Source organism: Ixodes scapularis, unplaced genomic scaffold (genome assembly GCF_016920785.2).
Source record: "Ixodes scapularis isolate PalLabHiFi unplaced genomic scaffold, ASM1692078v2 PGA_scaffold12__126_contigs__length_90152505, whole genome shotgun sequence".
Lineage (NCBI taxonomy): Eukaryota > Metazoa > Arthropoda > Arachnida > Ixodida > Ixodidae > Ixodes > Ixodes scapularis.
In genome coordinates this window covers 25,984,952-26,007,345 of record NW_024609838.1, presented here as the reverse complement: position 1 = coordinate 26,007,345, position 22,394 = coordinate 25,984,952, and the positions used below count along the sequence as shown (strand labels likewise).

The 22,394-nt window shown below is 46.5% G+C and overlaps 1 protein-coding gene across 1 annotated transcript in view; it reads right to left on the bottom strand.

Annotated features, from left to right (window-relative positions):
* Positions 1–22,394, bottom strand: part of LOC115332134 (structural maintenance of chromosomes protein 2) — a 51,733-nt gene that overhangs the window by 3,560 nt on the left and 25,779 nt on the right. Inside the window, exons 13-19 of the mRNA XM_040217024.2 lie at positions 20,375–20,510; positions 15,654–15,778; positions 11,310–11,503; positions 9,906–10,049; positions 6,827–7,021; positions 4,625–4,825; positions 2,573–2,698 (exon numbers count right to left, since the gene is read on the bottom strand). Of these exons, the coding sequence (XP_040072958.1) occupies positions 2,573–2,698; positions 4,625–4,825; positions 6,827–7,021; positions 9,906–10,049; positions 11,310–11,503; positions 15,654–15,778; positions 20,375–20,510 (1,121 nt within the window). The remainder of the gene's footprint in view (positions 1–2,572; positions 2,699–4,624; positions 4,826–6,826; positions 7,022–9,905; positions 10,050–11,309; positions 11,504–15,653; positions 15,779–20,374; positions 20,511–22,394) is intronic.

The window sequence follows — 22,394 nt, the reverse complement described above, 5'->3', positions numbered from 1 at the left end:
ATAGTTATATAATATAATAAATGGAAGCTGTCTCCGACTAATGAAACACGTAACTACTGCAGTGCAACGCGAAATTGTATACAAGACAAAGGTGCATTAAGACTAGCGGGTGCTTTTCTTTTTGCTTTTCAAAACTTTTTGCAAGGCTGCTGCAAGCCTCGCTTTGCCTTTGGCTAGTAATGAATTCCTACTTTCAATGTTTCCAAAGAGACATTGGGACATCCCACAAGTGAACAGTGCTGTGCGCGTCGCCGAGCAATTCCGAAAAACCGCTTGCTACCTTTACTGGTTCCTGACGAGCCAGATTTTTGTCAAAAGTAAGCATACGTAAAGCAATGGGTTGCAAGCGTCCCGGCTGGTGCTTCTCGTGCAGTCATGTCCGCATGCGTGTGAGGGTAACTTCGGCAGGCTTGCATTTGCACGTGCTTCGTCGCGCGAGCGGAGATGGCTGTTGGATCGAGACAGACACCATGCCACTTCGCTCCGTCGCAAAATTGTATGCAAAATACGACAAAAAAGTCCAGCAGCACGTGCTTGCCAGGCCGGCAGGCGAGGTACAAGCTAAACACACAGAAAAAAAGAACCTGAGCGAGTCAGGTCAAAACAAGAGATCGCGAGTCAGGGTCAAAAAGTACTTGGAGCGCTTTGTACAACGACTGAAGCGTCAACACACGGCCGCGTCTATCGTTGAAATTTGTTTTAAAAAGACGCGAGACGAGACACATGAACGACGAGAGCGTGAAACGAGAGGTGGCGGGAAAAACTAAGCAAAACCAGGTGGGCGATTGATACGGGGTACTTTTTGTTGGGCAGGCGCTTGCGCTACACAGCTCATGCATGCTCAATTACGGTACTCGGTTTAGTTTCGGTTTTGAAAGATGATGAAAATTGGTCTTTTGGCGCAGGCTTGGCGCAGATTACCCATATTTCGGCAAAATGCAGCAGGATATATCAGGGTTAGCCCCTTGGCGCAGTTTGGCACAATTGGCGCAGCAATCACATCACTGTAATTATCTCAACAGAAGTACGTACAGTGTCTGCAAGCTGTTCAGGTTTAGAAGCATCAAATGGAAATACTGAAGGCAGAAGGTTGTCACCTCCCTTCCATTTGGTCTCATTTTGGTGCGTCCGCTTCCACGACACTCTCGCGGTTTCAGTTTCCTAACTGGAGTTACTTTACACAGAGCCGTATATGTAGAGAGTTTGGCCATTCATTGGGAAGTATAGGAGACAAATGAGGAAGCGCCATTGGCCGAAAGCGGGCTGGGCGTGTTCCAGGGCGTCTTCATGAAGTTGAATGTGGCCAACCAGAAGCCGGAAATAATACCCTGGCAGTGGTCGCGAGAAACAAACCTGATAACTGCATTGGAGTAACTCTCGATGGCTGAAAATATGGTACACGTGATGTTTCAATCACGCTCATCCAAAATGATGGAGGAAGAGTGCGACTAGCGGAACGATCGACATAATCCTTACGCCAAACGCCGAGGGCCGGGAATCGGCCGTCCAAGCGGTCACATTCTGTCCGCGCAAAACAGAGTTGAGCGGCGCATTCGTTTCTTACACCTTTCTGCATGATCATGATCAAAACAACACGTGCACCCTATTTTCAACCACAAAGAGTTACTACACTTCACTCTTACGCACTTATTAAAACCATTTACGAACATTGACCTTCGATCAGAATTGTTTCTCGCTACCACCGCTAGAGGATTCTTTTCGGCTTCTGGTTTCATATATGTAGTTTCATATAACACATGTGACATCAAAAATATGCAGCAACAGCATAAAAACTCAACATGGCACACAATACAAAAAAAAAACTTTTTTACTCATGCATTTATTAATTTTTATGCAACTCATCACACAAATCTTTCACTGCAATTGAAATAGTCACTGCTATAGTTTGGGAGAGCATTCAGGTTAATAGGGGGCATGTATTTTAGCAGTTGCATAAATTAATGATTAATTAATTCATAATTAATTATCTACAGAACTATTAATTATGTTGAGAAGGACAGATCCTTCCCAAAACCTTTAACTCAATGTATTTTTGTCCCCCATAAAACATTCTGCAAAACTTTATTTAAATCTACACGAAAATTTAAGAAAACATCCACTTGACCTCCAGATGTTGTGACCCACTATTAATTCCTTGCCATCTGACGTGTCGATTCAGCAGAGTTTCAGTGCGTGGTACTCTTGGAAACGTTCAGGATGATAGAGAGCAACAAACAAGACCTGAAGGCCAAGTGAACGTTTTCGTTAATTTTTGGTGGAAATTACCAAATTCAAATAAAGTTTGCGAGCCGTCAGAGAGGCGGTACGAGTCGTCATCGGAAATGGCAGAGAGCTCGTGACATTCGGAATGATTTTTAGTGTTTGTTTTTGTGTCTGTGGGACGATAGCTTTGTGAAAATTCAACAGAGACAGCAAAAGAACCTGTAGTGGGCAGGCCAGGCCCATAGTCGGGATTTCTGGGACGGCACGAGCAACACTCGTGGCATTGAGAACAAGAATATGCTTTTTGAGTACTACGTAGTATAGGATGCACCTTCCGAAGCTGACTCACCTTGTTCACTTTCTTCCAGGCAGCCTTGAGTGCCAGACTCTTCTTCTCGTCCAGCTCCTTGATGACGGTCATGATCTTAGCCTTGTCTGCCAGCACCGTCCGCTTCTTCTTGCTCAAATCTTGATACTGCGAGGGCCGGACGTCTTAGCATAGCAGAGTAACTGGAGAAACAGACATCAGATAACACCAGCTTCCCTCCATGGGCTCTCGCATTAATAAGTAAATCAATAAACCAGTGGTTCTCAAATGGGGGTTCATGGACCATTTGGGGTCCGCAAAGGCATTCTAGGGGTCCGCGAAGACTAGCCTCATCAGTCAAACTTGGCGATAAAAGGTGTCTTTTCTCAGACTGCGAAGAAACATTCCAGTTTTTTGGGCGAGTTTTTTCCTGTATCTGTTAAAAAGAGAAGTCTACTTTACACAGCCCTTAGTTATATTAATTAAATCAATCATAATTAACCTGTTTCCCTTTCCCTCACCACAAATGGGGTCCTCCATCACCGCCGATCTACAAGGGGTCCGCGAAGCATTCATGGTTGAGAACCACTGAAATAAACAAACAAAACACCTGCCTTTCTGCATACTACTTGCTTACTGTTGCTTAATGTGAGACCCAAGCGTTGTCCCATTTGAAACCCCACTCCAGAAAAACCGAGCCTCGCACAAACATGAGACAATTTCTACACCATGCTGCAATGTACTGCAATGGATACCATGAGCCATCAAACTCAATCCATAGTGAGATTTGGCGCACACACAAAGGGCTGGCTGCGGTACGCCGCAAGGCGAAACGGAGCACTACGCGTGCATTAGAGCACTGCACGGGCCTACCTTTTGCGACCCGACCGAGCCCATTGACTATCGGTCTTCCCTGACCCGGGCCCCGCCGAAGCCTGGTCTAACTGGAGGTACCTCAACAGTGGATTGTAACACAAGTCTCAAGCCCAGGAACGGCGAGTACTACGCGGCCTGGCCCGAACTCCAGTATGCATTACCTTTAGCAGTCCGAAGGCTTTTGCACCACTTTATCGAGGCAACGTCGAGAAGGTTAAGGGTTCCTCTGCAGTCATTCAACACTGAGAGGTGTACTATTCCACAGAGTTTAAAACGTAGCAAAAAGAACACCTTTCCACTACAATGTAATGGTCTCCAACATGAGTTCTGAAACTGGGTTCCCAGGAACGTAGTGGTTTCCCAAAGTTGCCTGGGGGGTTCTCAGAGCCCCCAGGTTTTCTCGACTGTCCCTACCTCTAAAGTAAAGTTTTTCTCCAGTTTAAGCACTATTTTAGCAGGCCCGAGGTGCCCACTGATGCATACTATCAGCCAAACTAGTTAGTATGCATGCCTTATTGTTTACAAGGTCTATATGCTTCTGCACGGCTTCACTGCACCAGTGTTGGGATCAGAAGGGGGGGGGGGGGGGGTAACTCTGCTGCCGTTCAAGGCGAATATTAAAAAGTTTGAGAGCCCCTGGTCTGCAATGTCTCAACAATGAAGGTTTCGGGAACCCCCTCCTGCATTGGTAGAGGTGATGGGGGACACCATCCAGTGGGAAAGAGGGGGGTATTGGACTATTACAATCACAAAAGGGAATATGAAGAAGACTAAATCCGTGCAAACCAGCAAACCAACTTTGAAGCTCTGAAACAAATAATAATCAACCCTAGTCACTCAGTACATGTGGTTTGGACTATTTAGCTTTACGGGACAGTTAGCATTAATAAGCAACAAGGTTTTATACATAGCTTCCATGTGACATAATTTGCGGCCAGGCCAGAATTTTATGCGAGCGTCTGGTTCACCGTATTAGCTTCACACCGCAGAAGTTGTAGTTTGAAGAAACCAGTAAGTAAAAATAACCATCAGTACCTAGCAATGGCGACACTTGCAAGCTATGTACTGCTCGGCTTGACTGACAGTAAAGTGCTTTGGCGACTCCAGAAGGCCTTCAGGGACCCTAAAGGGATCCATGGATTCCCATTTGAGAACCATCGTGCTATGGTTTGAGCAATGTCTTCAATCAATCTCTGGTCAAATCGAAGTATCGGGTACCTTCTCTTCGGCTTTGAGCAGCTGGTTCTGCGCCCTAGAGTTGACGTTCTGGCCCAACTTCTCCTTGGTCTCGGAGAGCTTCTGGATGCGACGGCCGGCCTCCACGGGGTTGTTGACCGTGAAGTCGTACTCCGTGTTGGCCTGGCCAAAGTACTGCTTCTCCGACGGAATCCACTCGTAATGCTTCACGAGGTCTTCCAGCTACAGAAGAGAAAAAAAGAATTCCCCGGTTCCTTGCCATGTCCTGCACGCTCAGCTACAGACAGACTGCCACATGATCTTATTCCACCACCATTCAAAATTCGGCAAAGGTGCGAGGATTACTACGTCGCCACACGACGCATGATTAATGAAGCGCCGAAAGCGGGGAAATTGAAATGTCGCGCGACGTCGCAGTGACACGTGGTGTCACAATTTCTCCCGCTAAGTTCTTCGAAGAACGTTTCCTGCTAAATTAAGTGCGGAACGCTTTACGCGACGTAAGTGTTAAGTGACGTGTAGTGTCGTTAGTCGCAATATCCCAGTGTCTCGTCAGGCTTCTCAGCTTTTTGCATGGACCCCTTTTGGAACCTGTCATAAAAATCAAAACTAATGAAAAATTCAAGCAAAAAAATGTTGCGATGAAACGCTCTTAGTGGTGTCATGCGAAGTACAAGGGTGGGGTGCTGCTGGCATGTAAAGATGGGAACAAAAACTAAAAGCGGGAGAGATAAGACGTGCAAAAGGAAGGGGAAAGGAAACAAGAGACGTTTTGGGCACATGCCCTTCGTCAGACTACGGAGAAACTAAGGGAAGCCAAGGGGAAAGCGAGAGCTGTTGCAACATGACACCAGAAGATAACAAAAATAAAATGAGAAAGGCACCAGAGCAGAACGACGAATGTATGTGGAAATGAGGGTCGGGAAGAAATGCCGTGAGGGTCAAGATTGACAGGGACGGGGAAGGCCAGGGGAACGAAGGAGTGTGGGAAAGGGAACTTCAGAGGAAAGAGTGGATGTATTAGTAGCCGAAGAAGAGTCTATTGTTCAACCTGTTAGGGAATTCAGCGCAGAAAATAAAGATCAGTTTTCTTTTTTCTGGGAGAGGGAGCTGGGAAAGCCAGATTTAATGAAGCAGACACGCATATTGACTTCACTGTGACCTTATTTGGAGAAGTGGTTGGAAACATGCGTGGAGAGGTTAGAATCCAGTTTGTTAGGGAGCTTAAGGGTCACGAGGCGGCGGTGATCTCGCACATTCATAGAGCTTGCGATCGGTTCCACCAATATAAAAAGTATCAGGGCATGAGGTGCAGGAAATTACGTAAGTGATGTTAGCAGATTTGCAGGCGTGGTTGTCAGAGGGAGAGAGGTAGCGACATGCTTGCATGGCATGGTACCGGGCAATTTTTGTGTGGGGAATTTGGGGGTGGCAGACGGAAGACAGCTTTTCACCAAGAGAGATCAGAAATTTTTGGGGGGCGGCGGTAGGCTAGAGTCGGGACTTCTGAAACGTGTTTGGAAGGGTGGAGGCGGCCAGTGGCGGGAAGAAGCTGATGGGCGAGTTTAGGGAGGAAAGGGTGGCATGTCAGAACAAGAGGGTTGATTTTTGGGTTTGAGTGGAGACAAAAGCGAGTCAGAATGGGAAATCCGGGAGACGTGGCCGAATGCCTAGTCGAGAATGGGGCGAAGGTGTCCCCGGTTCAGAAAAAGTGTGGAGACAGAAAGGGCTTGATTGTGGAAATTGTTGTCTCTGCAAAAGCGTCGAATGCGGAGAAATTGTGAAAAGAGGATGGAGTCGATTTGGCACTTGGGGCGGCAAGAAGAGTAGTGAAGGTAGCTGTGCAGGTCGTTAGGCTTGTAATGAACAGATGTTTTAAAGTGGCTGCTGTCGCCAGAGATGGTGAGGTCAAGAAAGGTAGGTGGCGAATTTCAGAGAGGAGTGTGCATTTTGTAGTTGTTGAAGGAAAGGAGTGACAGCGTGAGGCAGGAAATGCTCCAAGCGACGAGGCGAAGAGACTATGTCACAATTTCTCTGCCAAAGACGGGGTAACGCTTAGCGTGGTCACAGCGTCAAGCGGTGTTGCGCTGCGATTCCTCGCCAAATATAGCGGGCCACACCGTACACACCGAATCGGCCGCAAGACTTTGCAGTAACGGCCACCACTGTAAACCACGAGCGGCAAAACGTCCGGCTCGGGGAGCACGCCGGCAAGACACGTACCTTGCGCCGGGCATCCTCGGCCTCCTTTTGGACCTTGCTGATGTCGTGCTCCCACTGCTGGATCTTCAGCTTGAGGTCGTCGGCCTTTTTCTGCAGGCCGTCCCGCTCTGTGTACTTGGCCCCGATCTCTCGGCTGGCCGCCTTCAACTTCTCCTTCTGGGCCTTCAGGTCCTCGTTCGCCTTGGACACTTGCTCCTGCATGTGCGTCCCATTCAGCCTCCAGCCGGCTCAACCCAAACATTTTCTTAAAGGGTAACTCCAGTCCATACTTTAGATTTTCGGATTATGACCGTTTTTAGCATAGTCAGCGTCCCTGAATTGCAAGGTGCAATTTTTTTCTCGTTGTTGTTCGTAGTTTTAAAGATACCGACGCCTTAAAGTTTTGTTTGGGGCACGGCCAACAAAACCGAACCTAGCCGCTCGAGGCCCCGGCAACACTGGAAATCAGCCGCTATGTGAACGTGACATCAGGATTATTCTCGTTCAATGTGTATGCAGGCCGAGCGGCACCTACCTCTGTTGCACTAGCCGTCTAAAGATAGGAGGTAAGCCGATTTTGTTTTAATTCTGTATACGTGGTAGTTATCCAGCATATGTAGCAAGAGTTAGCACGTATACCCAAAAGCTAGTGACTGGAAAACCCGTGAACTCGTTCGGTGCCGTACTCGGCGGCGGCCGCCGTGCGTGTGATGCCGTATTCGTCGCTTGTATACCCAAAAGCTAGCTACTGGAAAACGAGTGAACTCGTTCGGTGCCTTACTCGGCGGCTGTCTCCGCGAGTGCGGTCTTCCGTACTTGTCACTAGGCCTAAATTGTCATCGGGGCTCTGTGGATGGAGCGGCGTTGCTCTACGCCGCGCTGACGTACAGTACTGACGCACAGTACTGGGGGCCCTCTCGCTTTCGCACTGCAGGTCAGTCCCAGACACAAAGCTTTGAGACTCTCCGGCATGGTCAGCGGCGCCCGAACACATGTGAGCTGGGCTGTACATGTCCGTTTCTTTCGTTCTTTTTTTCCTCGGGTGCGCAAAAGCCGAAGTCCAAAGTCCACTCGTCAAATAGCGTTCACCCACACCTTCTCCAATTTCCGGTCCGTTGGAAAATTGTGGAAAAGGACCTCCGGGTTGTGCAGCGGGTTGTGTGAGCAGCCCACAGCGCTACAAGTTGTACTCTGCGTCTTTCGAGGAACAGCTAGGCAGTCTTGGGCACACCGAGTTGCTCGCTAAAACGAGTCTTGGAGCCCTCACAAGCAAATAAACAAAAGGCGATACTGAAGCTACACAGGCTACAGATAAAAGCAACGGCTAAACACGCCAATCACAAGCCGAAGTAGCGGTGGTAGCGGCTCAAAGAAGTGCACTCCGCACAACGCCTGGACCGGAGGAAAAAAAAGAATGATACAGACGTCACCGCCCAATGTTGCTTTAGCAATCGGCAACCCACTGGCCGCCCGCTAAGGAGCAGCGGCTTGTGGCGGGTCGCATTTTTATAATCGGCATTAGTTGAGAATGCGGCGTCCCCCGGACGTAATTTTTTGGCTGGGGTCATATTTTGTGTCACTGCAGCAATACTAGTAATTTATTTCATTTTGAGTTTTGGCAGGAGTTGCCCTTGAAGGTTGCACTGCAGACATCGCACAAGAGACACTGTGTTCGTTGCGGATTCGAGGCCAGGATCATCTGTGGACGTGCCTGGAGCATGTTCTAACATGTCTGCAGAGTTTATATACGACGAATGCGACAGGATCGCCGTACAAGGAAACACGCCTCCGACAATGTCTGCAGCATGTCTTTTATACATTGGCAGTGTGATCGCAGCTTTAGTCAAAATTTACCAACTCTCACGCCATCACCACAGCTACTTTTAATGTAAACTAGAGTTCAACTAACGCTAGTGTCTACAGAACTTCCGGTTTCAAAATGAGCAGACGCAACTGTCTCTTCCTATGGGAAATGCGCGTGCATTTTGTTTCTTTGCCGGAGGGTAACAGGAATCACTTTTCTTACTTGGGTCGTAGTGAATAAGTAAGTGCCTTTATTATTGTTGTAAAAGTGCAATTGCTTTAGTTACAGCAATTTTTCAAACAGTGAGCACTGTAACTTCCCAGCATTTGCGCTAACAGTGTTGGACAGTGTACATAAATGCATGTATAAAGCTATTTTCTCACAATGCTTAAGGCCATTGATTCGAAAGAAAAAAAAAAAAAGAAATCACCTGACCGATATTTTCATTTACACGACTGAGAAATGTCTCAAGCTATCTATAACAAAATAATGCTTCAATTTGGAGCTGAGCACTAGTGCTAGCTGAACCTTTAGCCTACATTATAATAGCAATATTTTGTGAATCCGAAGCCTACAGTGCCAGGAACGCGTCTTCGACTGGTGTGTTTACCGTCCTTTTATGCAACCCATGCGTCGAAAGTGGTCCCAAAGTAGCAACAAATTGTACCAAAGTAGCATTCGTAGACAGCTATCTGTTCATGCGAGTGCAGAATGCGGATTGTCTGCTACAAAGAGTCATTAGCTTACGAAAATAAAAGAAAACATTGTATGTCAGCTGCTAACGGACCGAGCGCCGCGGCGAAGTGGGATTGGATGCAGTCCAAAATAGACATCATCTGCTATTTTCTCTCTGGAAGCCACTGAGAACTTGTGCTTCTTTTACAAACCTCAAGTTGTTTTGCTGCCGTACACAAGCAGACATCGACTGGTGGATGAAGGAGTACCAAGGAAAAGCACATCGGAGGCCGAGAAACCTTCATCGCCATTTGGAAGTTGACGAGACATTCTCGCCAAAATTTTACCTGGTTATGAACATGCGAAAGGGCCCCAAATGTCTCATTGGTTGATTATGTGCAAGCTGTGGCGCCGCGTTCAATCAGGGAACTGAGAACGCTCTCTCTCTTACCTAGACAAAAATCGAACCCAAGTGCCACACCCGTAGCAAATCAAGTCTGGAGTTAAGAACAAATAGCAGTTGGCACTGCAATGTCGTCGCAGTGCGACGTCAGCTTTACCGCCCACCCCGTACAGTGACCTCAGCTCCAGGGCACTGTGACGCGTACAATCTCGACAGACCTTGATGCCTGCCAACTTCTGCTGATGATTGGCCAGGGCCTGTTCCAGATCCTTGAGGGTGTTGTTGCTGACCTCCAGCTGGGCATTGTAACCAGTGAGACACTTCTGCAGCTCTTCTATCTCCAGCTGCAGGCCTTCAGCTTCCTATGGGGACGAAGAGCAATGCTAATCAGGAGCAAGCTTGGTAACAGACAATAAAGTGAAGGACAAGGTGACACTGTGCGAATAAGGGTGCCTAGCGACTGTGCTCCCAACTGTGTGGAGATGTAACTTGAGAATAAAAAACATTCGGATCTTCAGCGTTATTACTTCTTGAAGCTCCACAACTTGAATGAGCAAGAGCATTCCTACAAATGTGCCATCAAATGGCGTAAGCTTGAAAAGCAGAGACTGCGTCACAATTTTTAACAGGGTTGTACACTCCACTCCGGTGCTTGATATAGGTCGACCATATGCAAAAAGCTAGAGTCCAGTTTGCTGCTACACCTTGAAGTGGGCACTACAAATCTTGCAGCTCTCTCATTTGTCAGTAATGCTGCCAGTGATACAGTGTAAGCTCATTACAACAGACCTGGTTGTAACAGACATTTGGATATAACATACCGATTTGTGAAGTTCGGTTGGTTTTCCTCTATGCCCCCTTGACTCAACTTCATATCTGCATACAACACTCCTTTTACAACAGACCGAAATCTTTGTTAAAATCAAGGTCTGTTATAACGAGCTTAGACCGTAGTATGCATACTCCGTTCCATCTTACAACAGACTGCAGGGGACGCCACGACCCAACGAGGTCGATTCAATGCTGCGCGAGTGTCACGCGACATTCGGGAGGGGTACAGCGACACGCATAGTTGCGCGATACATTCGTGGTGCTGAATAGGCCGGGATGGCTCAAAGAATCTGCTGCAGTCCTTCGAAAGGTGAAGCAGAATATAGACAGTTTTGTGTACTCTTTTGCGAGCAGGAAACAACTTTATCGTTGTGTGCTCAATATTTTGCGAATTCGGCGAGGTGTGGATTTAGAAAATATTTTGCGGCACAACATTTTGCGATTTAGAGCGATGTGCTGCGTATTCGTTGCCAGGGGGCGATATATTAGCACGATCTATTTTTCGCCTCTTTCACGCACTCCACGTCTTCATTACGCTTTGGCTGCGAGCATGAGGTGCACGAGACGTTGAAGTTTTGTCAAAGGCAGAAAGCTCACGCTGGAGGCAAGACAACCGAAGCTGTTCCCTGTTGTTCTCGCACAGCCAGGGACTATAGGTCTTTGCAAAAATTAAATTTACAGTACCTAGTCTAGGACGATCATGACGTTAAGCATCAAGGCGGACTCAGCTGCCGCCCAAAGAAATCGCCTCGCAGAATTGAAAGGGCTTCGAAAACTGCAGAGGCCCCTACCTGCTTCTTCTGGGCGAACTTCTTTGAGGACTCGTCGGCCCTCTTCTTGCACTGAGCGATCTGCTGCTCAGCCGCCTTCAGTTCCCGCTCCCGGATGTTCTTGGAGTCCTTCACCTTCTCCTCCAGGTCCTTCACCTTGGCGGTGGCCCTCTTCTCTACCTCCTTGCAGCTTTCCAACTTGGCCTTGGACTCCTCTGCGAGAAAGGCACCATGGGACAACCGCCACGAGCATTCCTTGCACTTCGACATACCCGCTGCACATTACGGATTCTGAAAGAACCGCTGTGAATAGCTTCTGGCATATGTCTCGATGCAACCGATATTCTGCTTTTTTCCCCACAAAATAGGTTCACCAGACTAGACACAAGGGTTCCCCAGCTAGACTACAACGAATGGTTTCCCCGAGCTCCCAAACTCCCTCAGCCAGTTTAAGCGCCATTTCAGCAGACCTCGACAACTCTTCGACACATAATTACGAGTCAGAACACTTTCTAGTAGGGGTGTGCAAATACCGAATAGTAGTTACCGAATCGAATTAAGAAAAAAAAGCCGAATATCGAATAGAATATTGAATAGTGATTTTATTTGTAGAAATTATTTTTCAAAGTGTGCTGTTAATGAGATTATTATACGTGCAGAGTATGCACCTGATGCAGAATATGCATCTCGTACGGAACAAAAACACAAATGTATACAAGTTCTCGTGAAAAAAAAAAAAAGTAAGAAAAAGAAAGGCAGCTGCTGATGGACGTTGGGCACTAAAGATCCAATTTTATGGCGCAAACATAATCTATCTACCCTAAGTGTCATAAAAAACCCAAAGTTAGAGCCACGCGTGTCTTTTTTTCTTGTTAAAAGCATGACCAAACATCACAACATGTCCTTTTTCTTATACTGTAAACGACTTAAGGGGGCACACCCCCTAGGGGGGTCAACTTTTGAACCCTTGTCTTAAAATTAATGAAATTTACAGGGTAGGCTGGTGGTCATGCTAGAGGGTGTATAACAAAATTTCAGGTCTGTCGGTTAAATGAGAAGGAAATAAGAGTAGCTTCTATCAGCAACACGCCTACGTTGTTTAGTTAATCTATCGTCAGAAAACTATTGCGATATTAAAGATTTTTATTTGCTAGATATGTAGCAGAATGCCTAGAGGGTGCGGCTATGGAACATATTTTCTAGAAAGTAATTCATTTCTATAAATTTTCTCTTCTGCAAAATTGGTCAACTTTTTGGTCTTCTGTGCCTTCGACAAAATGTCAACATTTTTTACAAAAGACATCCGTAAAGTGACGAAAAAGTTCCATAGCCGCACTCCTTATTAAATTTCAGTCAGGAAAAGGGAAGAATGAGCTTTCCCTGTTTTGCCATTATCAAACGATAGATTGACTAAAATGGAATTTATACCAAAAAGTGGAACGGAGAAAAATGTGTTCAAAGTGCTCCAAACCCTACCTTTACTATAGCTTCAGTGGACAGAAAATAATTTATAAACAATTATCTATACAGTGAAAATTAATGAAACCTTCTGGGAATACTCTCTAGATGTTTGTGGATGTAAAGATATCATTTTTCAAAATCAACTTTTTTTGCAGAAATTTTTTTTTCTGGGCAGTGTCTCCCCTTAATGTGGGCTAAAATTTGCGCGAATCGGGCCAAAGCTGAAAATTTGAAATTATTCGCGGGCTCCAATTTTCGGGAATCGAGTGTAGCTTCCCTAGCGTTCACGTATTGCCAGAATTGTTCGCGGGACATATTTTTTGCGAACTGCAGCTGATTCGCGAAATTCACGAAAATTAGGTCCTTGCAAAAATTTAGTCGTTTACAGTACTTATATAGTATCTCAGAAGTTTGGTCTCATATTTAAGGGAGGAAAAAGGCACCCAGGATGTTATTTTATATAAATAAACAGATAGCTATGAAATCTGAGTAAACAGGCTTAAACAATATAATCTGAGGCAAGAAGGAAAAAAACATGTGGTTAGGTGGCACAAGTCACCGTCCAACTACCGCTACGCATCCAGTCCTCCGTCCGTCTATCCTGTTTTAGAGAGCCTAGATTTAAAAGAGGGAGCAAGCGGAACAGAAACAATGGAGAGGGCTCCTGCGCAGATTGGTCGTAAGTGTGCATGTGTTGTGTTGTCGCGTGGAAAGAAGGCGAGCAAACGGAAGAGCGATGACGCCTGCCCGGTCGACGCTTTCGTCTTTTCGTCACCTTCTGGCAGTTCGTAATTCAAACACGGCTGTCGAACGGTTGGAAACCCTCTCAAGTCTAGGCACACTATTTTTCCGTTCCGTTTTTGAATCAAAATTTGACCCTTGCGGTTCCAGCATGCAGTCGCCGATTTCTGCGAGTGTGGCAAGTGTGTTCTACATCGGCGCTTCAGTTTGAAACAAGGGGCTTTACTTGTGAAAATACGGCATGGCGCGGAATTCCAGCCTCCCAACAATTCCTCTCTGGAGCGGCGCAAACAGGATGTTTCGGTTGCGATTCAAAATTAGGTTGCGTCACGATCATGAGTAAATCTGTGTGCTATAAAGGTTCTGGCGTTCGTTACTTTTTCCTAACTTGTGCGTTAGGTTTTTGTGGAATGGTAGGACCAAGAGGCGTTTCTCGTAAGGTCTAACATCAAGGCGCTAACATCGGGAGAAAAAACGGCTCTATTGTCAGCACTATTTGAGTGACCGAATACTAGGAATTCGATTCGCGAATCGAATTATTCGGGAACTTGGTATTCGACTTGAATTCGTATATTCAAGAATTCGCACAGCCATACTTTCCAGTCATGCGCACGACTGTTTACATGGTCCCTGTACGGTTCTCTACCGCCTTATTTGCGTCAATGCCGAGACTGGGAGGGGTCCCTCGGCTACCAGGCTCGCCAAATGAAGGTTCTCAAAGTTCGGGAACCTCTGCTCTACAAAGCAGAAGTTGGGGGGTCCAGTGATTGCTACAACATTTATTAAGTGTTTTCTCATCTGCACTTTGAATGAGATTCTTTGTCGGCAGCAATCCTGTAGCCTTGCACAATTTGTATTGCCCAAAGACTGAAAGATACAGGATTGCAGGTGGGGATGCTGTGAATGCACGGGGATGCAGACGACACTGCAGTCTGTGCGGAGAGAATAGACGCCTGCTCGCTTGTCACCGGGCTAACAGAATTTCGTTTCTCCTGTGTGTAGGCTCTAGAAGGGGTGCTAAACCACTTCCTGCGATAGTCTATTTATGGTCATAGCTTAAAGGGATACTGAACCGAAATTTCAAGCTCACTAAATAATGCCGGGCGGATAGGCGGGAAGCTGCAAAACCAAAAAATATCACTCATACGGCGATACATCTAACAGATCGCCTTATTTTTTGGAAAAGAAATGTGCGATTGAACACGGCCGACGAGACAAGGCACGTCACTATTCCCATTCTCTCTCCTCCTCGCTACGTCCCGTCAAGCTGGTGAACCGAAGCGAGGAGGAGAGAAGCGAGGCCGCTTCTCCTCATTCTCAAATTCTCCCGGAGGACAGTTACATCGAAGAACTCGCTTGATTACGCCCTTCTTTTCCAAAAGTATGGCAATCCGTTTGAGATATCGATGTACGAGTGATGTTTTGGAGTCCGTAGCGTCCCCGTTCAACACTTCTGCAGCCTTACTTTGCGAAATCCAAATTTTGGTCCAGTGTCCCTTTAATGTATGGGCTCTAAGCATCTTAAAAAACCAAACATTACATTTGTGCGTGGCCGATTTCCCAAATAAAATCTTTATCGGAGATCGGAAGAGGAGAAGGGTTTCTTCTCATCCTGTGGTGTCCAGTGGTGTCTGCAATAGTTCTGAGGTTTAAAAAAAAAAAAGTACAAAAGACTTGAAAACCTCGTTTCCCCCACAATCGTTTGGTTTCTTAATGTTCCCCATTATCGCTGGTAAGATGCATGACACTCTTTATAGTGATCCCTGTAGTAAGCCATGAAATTAATTTATCTGTTAGAAGCTATAAATCCGACAGCATGGGACACATGGTAAGCTAGCTACCTGTGTCAGCTACTTCTGAGTGAGGCACGCAATGAGTGGAGATCATGGCTTTGTTGTTCTTTTGATCTCGGCAGTATTTAACGTAAAATTAAAATGTCATTGTAATAGCATTGAATTAGAATGCAATGTTCAGTCGTCTCTGCAGAATGAGGGGAACCAAGGGGGTCGAGAACTAGAGGAACTGATTAAAAAGGTCCTATTCAATATGGCAGCGCCCTACCTACCGAACCAGTCGCAGGCCCAAACAAGGTGGTGCCACCCTATGGTTTCGGTGGGCCACAACATGTGTGTTAAAGAAAAGTTGAGCTGTTTTTGTACGTACCAATGGATTTCTGCAGGGCATTGAACTCCTGGAGCAGTTGATGGTGCGTGCTCTGCTGTAGCCTGCTCCGCAGCTGTTCCAGCTCTGTCTCTTTCAGCTCAAACTCGGCCTTGAGCTTGTTGTATCTGCAGCGGGTGTTTGAGGATGTAGGTCTTGAAAGCAATTAGCCCATTCGCACGTAGTGTCAAGGCTAGTTCCACATGCGCAACTATAGACAGAGGTCGGCATTTCAGGTCGCCCTCACTCACCTTCACCCTCACAGCCACACTCACCTAAACCCCTCACTCACCCTCACCCTCACAGCTACACTCACCTTCAGCCCCTCACTCACCCTCACAGTCACACTCACCTTCAGCCCTTCACTCACCCTCACTGAACCTCACAGCCCTCACGCACTCACGCCCCTCACCGCCCTCATGGCCCTCACGCCCCTCACTCACTCATGGCCCTCACGCCACTCACCGCCCTCACGGCCCTCACGCCCCTCACTCACTCATGGCCCTCACGCCACTCACCGCCCTCACGCCCCTCACCGCCCTCATGGCCCTCATGCCACTCACCACCCTCACCGCCACTCACGGCCCTCACGCCACTCACCACCCTCACCACCTTCACACCCCTCACCGCCCTCACGCACTGATGGCCCTCCCGCCACTCAGGCCAGCTTCAGATGGGGCAATTTCGCCCAAAAACTTTACGTCGCAACACCAGCAACACAGGCCGCCCGCGATCACACGCAGCAACCAATTGCTGCAATTTGCCATCGTCATCATAAAATTTTATTTTTCTTGCACTATTTAGACACAATTACGCGTTATAAACATGTTTTTATGCATTTAAATCTCGTTAAAAATACTAATGCACCCTTTCTGAAGCAGTTTATTTCCAAAAAACGATGGATTTCAAACCAGAACGACCAATTCCAAACCAGTCTTTCGGTGTTATCATCACCGGCACGAGGTATCACGTGAAAATTTTGCATCCCTGATTGGATGCAGCCGCTTTAAACGCATTCGAATTGCTGCGAGTTGCTTGCTTATTTCGAGCCGGACTCGATCTCAGCAATTCGTGTCGATCTAGGGAAAGCTAGTGAACAACCCACCATTAACACCAAAATTGCTGAGAAAGATGCTCGATCTGAAGGGGGCTTCACGTACTCACCGCCCTCACACACTCATAGCCCTCACACCCCACCTCATGCACTCACGGCCCTCACGCCTCTCATGCCACTCGCGGCCCTCACGCCACTCACCGCCCTCACGCACTCATGGCCCTCATACCCCTTACTGCCCTCACGGCCCTCACAACCCTCACTCACCCTCACACTCATGAATTTTCCTGGTTCAGAAACTCACTTACCCTCACCTCACCTGTGAAGATGAGGATGAGTGAGGGCCCTCATGAGGGAGGTTTGCCGAGGTATGACTAAAGAGACCATGGCACAAAGCTCTCCCAAGTTGACCCTGTGACCTACAACCGCCAAAGCGACCGAATTATAGAAAATGTTGCAGGTCTTCTGGGCTACAGATGATTCTGTTCAAGAAAGGTGAATTCCATGATCTGTTGCTCGCGACAGACCGGAGAACCAAGAAATGAAGGCATCTTTACTGCATCTTGGTAGCAATGTACTACAGTGTCTAGCACAATAGACCGATCTCACCAGGAGTTGCACGACGCCACCGCTGCCGCGGTGCATTCTGGTACCTGTAGTTCTCCCCAGTTTTCTGGCCGCGTCAAGGTGCGTTGTACGCCCGACGTTTGGGAATTTTCAGGTTAGCACGAAACTTTTAGTCAGCCGTTTACTCACGGTTTTTAGTGGGTGTCTTCACCCGCTCTGTGTCAAGGTGCTACAATAACCGCACCAGGCAAAAAGGCATAGGATTTTATGTCCTCCCGAAAGAAAGCAGCCCACGAAAAGAGTGTCTAAAAAAGGTAAAGAGAGCGGTAGAAGAGCGGCAGGAAAAAGAGTTTTTAGATTTGTTTCGTTATTTGATTCATCATTTATATTCACCCCATTGCACGATAACTAAAGAGGGTAAGCTTACACAGGGCATGAGACGTAGTAGGGCGTGCTAAAGTGTTCCGTACGTTGGAATCTCCCTGAGCACTCGCTCCGTAGCGGTATATCAGTTGGTCTATCTCAATCGGAACTTCCACACTGCCTTGCTGCGACCGTTTTTAATGCAATGTTTGCTTGATGCATTTTGGTGGTTCCAACTGTTATTGATACGACATGTTTTGAGCACAACTGTGCTACAAAAGATCAGTACAATCACTGAAGAAAGAGCAGCGATTCTCGGTAGGTCTGGCGTTACTGATCCATTCTGTATTAACACCAATCGACACAGCGGAAAAAAGCATTTTCCGTCGGACAGTTCTTACCGTTAACCAAATAAAATTGAATAGAAACTGTACACAAAAGCTCATCTCTACCCGAAGTTCTCAGGCATCTCGCATGGTTACGTTTCATTTTGACAAATGTGAGTTGTTACGGCTCTTCAGGCAGGTTCATTTTGTGGATCGTTTCTTTGTGTGCAGGCTTCCCCCCGCAGTTCATCTGTACCCTGTCGCAAAGGCTGTCAACCAGAATAAAACGAGTTTAGAAAACTATCGCTCTCCGAAAATGTCTATTGAGCTCGTGTTCATTGTCGAATAAAAGTTATGCCCAAGCCTGCGCACTACATAGCTCAGTATTTCACGACACAGTTGATGCTGTTCCGCGGTGCTACACCGAGCCGATGGTCCCTCGAATTTTGAGCTCTTTCACGTTGAGGTAGATATTCACTTGCTTCCAAGTTTATCCGGAGTGTTCGAGGGATTTGCGGCCTCGTTGTTTTTCCCGCTGTTGCAGTAAGACCACTGCGTGAACGCAGTGGGTTCATGCACGTTCACGAAGGCGAAGAAGCGGACAACGACGAAGCAGACGACAAAGCGATTCTAAAGCAATAAGACGACCGAAACTTTTTTTTTTTTTTTCTTGCGCTTGATGACAAATTAAGGCACCACAAACAACACAATCTCATAAAGTGCTGATATGCAGGAGCTAATAGCTAACACCAGAGCTTCGAAAACTATGATGTACGCCCATATGAGCCCTTTTCAGCCGGGAAGCCGGAGAGCGATGACTACAAGTAGCATGGCGGCGGCAATACTTCCGGAATGCGCGCGCCTGCGCGGTTGACCAGTCTCGCCCGCGTGGACGAGCGGCTGACCAGTCTCGCTCGTCCACACGGGAACCCGTCGCTCGCGAGTGGCTGTCAGGCGTTTTTCATCGTTCGACCATATTCAGCAAGGTTCAGCAGCGCCATCAGTCGTTTCGCGCCGACGGTTAGTGTGAGGAACTTTTATCTCTTTTTTTATATACAAATCGGCCGCAGATAAATGTTATTTTTTTATTTTTTTAGGTTATTTAGAGCTCGTAGATCGAGTTATGACCATAGAATAATGATCTCGAAAAACACTCGAGTTTCCTTTAAAATGTGGCATAGATCAGTGGTAACACCTTCGTTTCGCACGCAGCGGACCCAGGATCGATTCCAGCGGGCAGCAGGCAATCTTTTTCAAGGATTTGGCAACACCGACGACAGACGCCTTACACCGCCAACCATGACATCAACAACTTCAACGGACGCCATTGCCAGTGATGGGAAGAGCCCATTACAGCCATCGTTGCAAAACGTAAAATCTTTGGGTGTAGGAGACGTAATACAACAATTATTGTTTGAAAACGCCATCCGACGACCCCTCTAGTATTGCTCCAAGGCACAGGAAGAGAGGCGTGTTACAACCTAGGAAAATCGGCAGTCCGCGAGTTATTTAGTTTTATTTTAGTATGCGGAGACCCGTAGATTGAGTTATCACTATGGACAATCTCGGAATCGACTTGAGTGCCCCTCTAAGAGAGGGGCATAAAAAGTAACATTTTTTTTATGCCACTTTTTTTAGCCAGTTGTCTGATGAGATTACGGATCATCTGACAAATGTTATTAGAAAGTTTCACTGGTGTAACTTAAAGTATTTGTTCCGGAATAAATTATTTCCAACATGCCTGCACCATCTACGGTACACCTTTCTGAACCTCCAAATATGTTTACATCAGTTTCTTTTTGCTATCAACACTAACGCCAGGAAAACTATCGTTTGATAATGAATTCATGTATGAAGCCAGTTCTTGAAGTTTCGATACTGATATTTTGTAAGGAACGCATTTTCTGCATTTCCATGGTCTTTTGTTATGAAAACTTGCAGTACCTCCAACCTAGTGCATGCATAAAAACTAAAATCTTATTACATGTTTATTTTCTATTAAAAATTGTGTTAATTCTGTAATTTCTGTCCACAGCTGCGTGACGTATGTATTACATTGTATGTGCTATCAAAAGAACCAATCATTATCAATCCTATTTCTAAATAGTTTTCCTCAGGGGGTGTGGCGTTTATTTGACGCACCTTCATTTAACTCTTTGAAGGGTTAATGAATAAACTTGAAACATTGCATGGCAACCTCATTCACAGTGTTGAATATGCCCTGAAACTTCAAGCAAGTCAGACTAACAGTTTAAAAGTTCACCTTTCAGAATAGTGTCATCCCTTAAGACGAAACAGAGGATAGCACACATTTATCCATTGCAGCTTACAAATAAGTTGCACCTACACCCCAGATACAGGAAGTCTAAGTGTTACACAAAATTTAAAAAAAAAGCAAAGAACACAACACTTACGTGTGGGCAACCTTCTGGATGCCAGCAAGCTCCTTGGCAACGGCGACTGCATTGGTGGTGGCTTCGGCCAGTGCCTTCCTGTCCTGTTGGATGACCGCAACCTGCTCCAGGGTGCTCGGGCCTCTGGCCACAGCACCTGCAGAGATGTCACTGGTTTCAAAGTTGGGGCACTTGTGCAGCGAGCAAGTCTGTACATTGCAGCAGTTTCAACCAAAAATATGCAACTTGCAAAACTGTCCCACAGAAATAGCATGTTTACAAGAACATTAATCCGACACGCAGGTGTCGCAGCATCGACACTTTGGGGTCATCGAACTTGCCAAACGTTTCTTAATTATCGGCCAAATTCCACGAGAAAACAATCAAGTTGCGGCGTTATGTTGCAGCATTACACAGACGCATGACCCCGAAGATTGCGCGATTGCGACGTCGCAGTGCCCCGTGACCCCGGACGTCACGCATGCACACAGCGTGTGCCCAGCTTATTCGCAATGCATTCCTGCAAGTCTCCAAATTTACCGGATATGACCAGGACATGCTGGAATTTTTTTAGAGAAATCAGCCCGGCTAGATCAGTTTATTGCAGAAATAGTCATTGAGCAGTTTCTGCGTCATAAGTAGGATTTCGTGCGAGCAGATAAAACTGAAAAATGTTCGCCAGTGAACATTTTTGTCAATCTGAGAAGTTACAATATACCGTGTTTGCACGATTGGAACGTGTCCCCCAATTCTAATGCACAGGCAGATTTAGCCCCCCCAATCTTCACAGAGTAAATTGCTGCCGATTCTACCGCACAGGTACAATAATGAAGGTTAAGGACATAGGTCATAAAACAGATTTTATGAAATGCACGCCAACACAAAACTAAATACCGTGCACTAGTCACCGTTGTCCGAGTTTACCAATGGTTCTTTGCTGCCCACAAATTCATATTAGGTGCTATGCTTCTTGCACTTGGACGACAGTCACCTCTGGGAGGATCACCTCCCAAACAATATCTTGCGAGCTCGTCGGGTCACTCAGATTGCAAGGCCACGCAGTGCTGCTCCGTTTTCTTTTCCTGCCAGCATGATTGCCTTTCATTTAATTAAGGCCTCCTAGTGTTTTTCCATCTTAAAGCGGCAGACACCAAAATGGCAAATGTAAGTAAACAGTCACGATGGCAATGGGGCTAGCAACCTTACAACGAGTACTCTGCTTTTCTTTTGAGTTTTAGTTTTTGATTTCGACTGGATCGTGCATGTCGAAAGTGTGCGTTAGAATTGTGTCAACACTTATAAACATTATAAAAAAGAAAAGGATTAGAGTATTTTGCAAAAGTCTTGGTACAGCATTAGGTAAGTGGTGCCAGTGAGAAGTAATCAAATCTCTCTAAACTCCAAGGATTACCCAAGCAGGCTCATTGTTGACCTCCGTTTCGGACAACAAAAATTTCGGGGTCAACGACAGAAATCAATCCGCCTAAACGCAAGTATTGCGCTAGGCTTTCTTCAGGTCTTGCGCTTTACAGAGGGGAGGACGCAGCATTTTTGTATAAAAGCAGAAGCCAGCTACGAATGGAGCCTCCATGCTGTCTAGTAGCCTATGCTCTAGCACCGATTTTGTTTTAAAGCGCAGCTCTTAGGCGCCCGTTTCCAACTTGAGCGGCGTCGCCGTCGGCGCAGTCGCACGGTGCATTATGGGTAATTTTCCCCGCTAAATCTAGCGGAAAATTTCCCCCGCTAAATCTAGCGGAAAATTTTCCCCGCTAAATCTAGCGGAAAATTTTCCCCGCTAAATCTAGCAGAAAATTTTCCCCGCTAAATCTAGCAGAAAATTTTCCCCGCTAAATCTAGCGGAAGAGTGTCCCCGCTAAATGTAGCGGAAAAATTTTCTCGCTAAATCTAGCGGAAAAATTTCTTTGCACATCAAAGATCTTTGATGTGCACATATTGCCACGTCCTTGTAAACATTGCTCACATCTAAAACAGCTTCCTGTAATCTCTTGATGTATCCAGAGAACAGTACTATTCGTTTTTA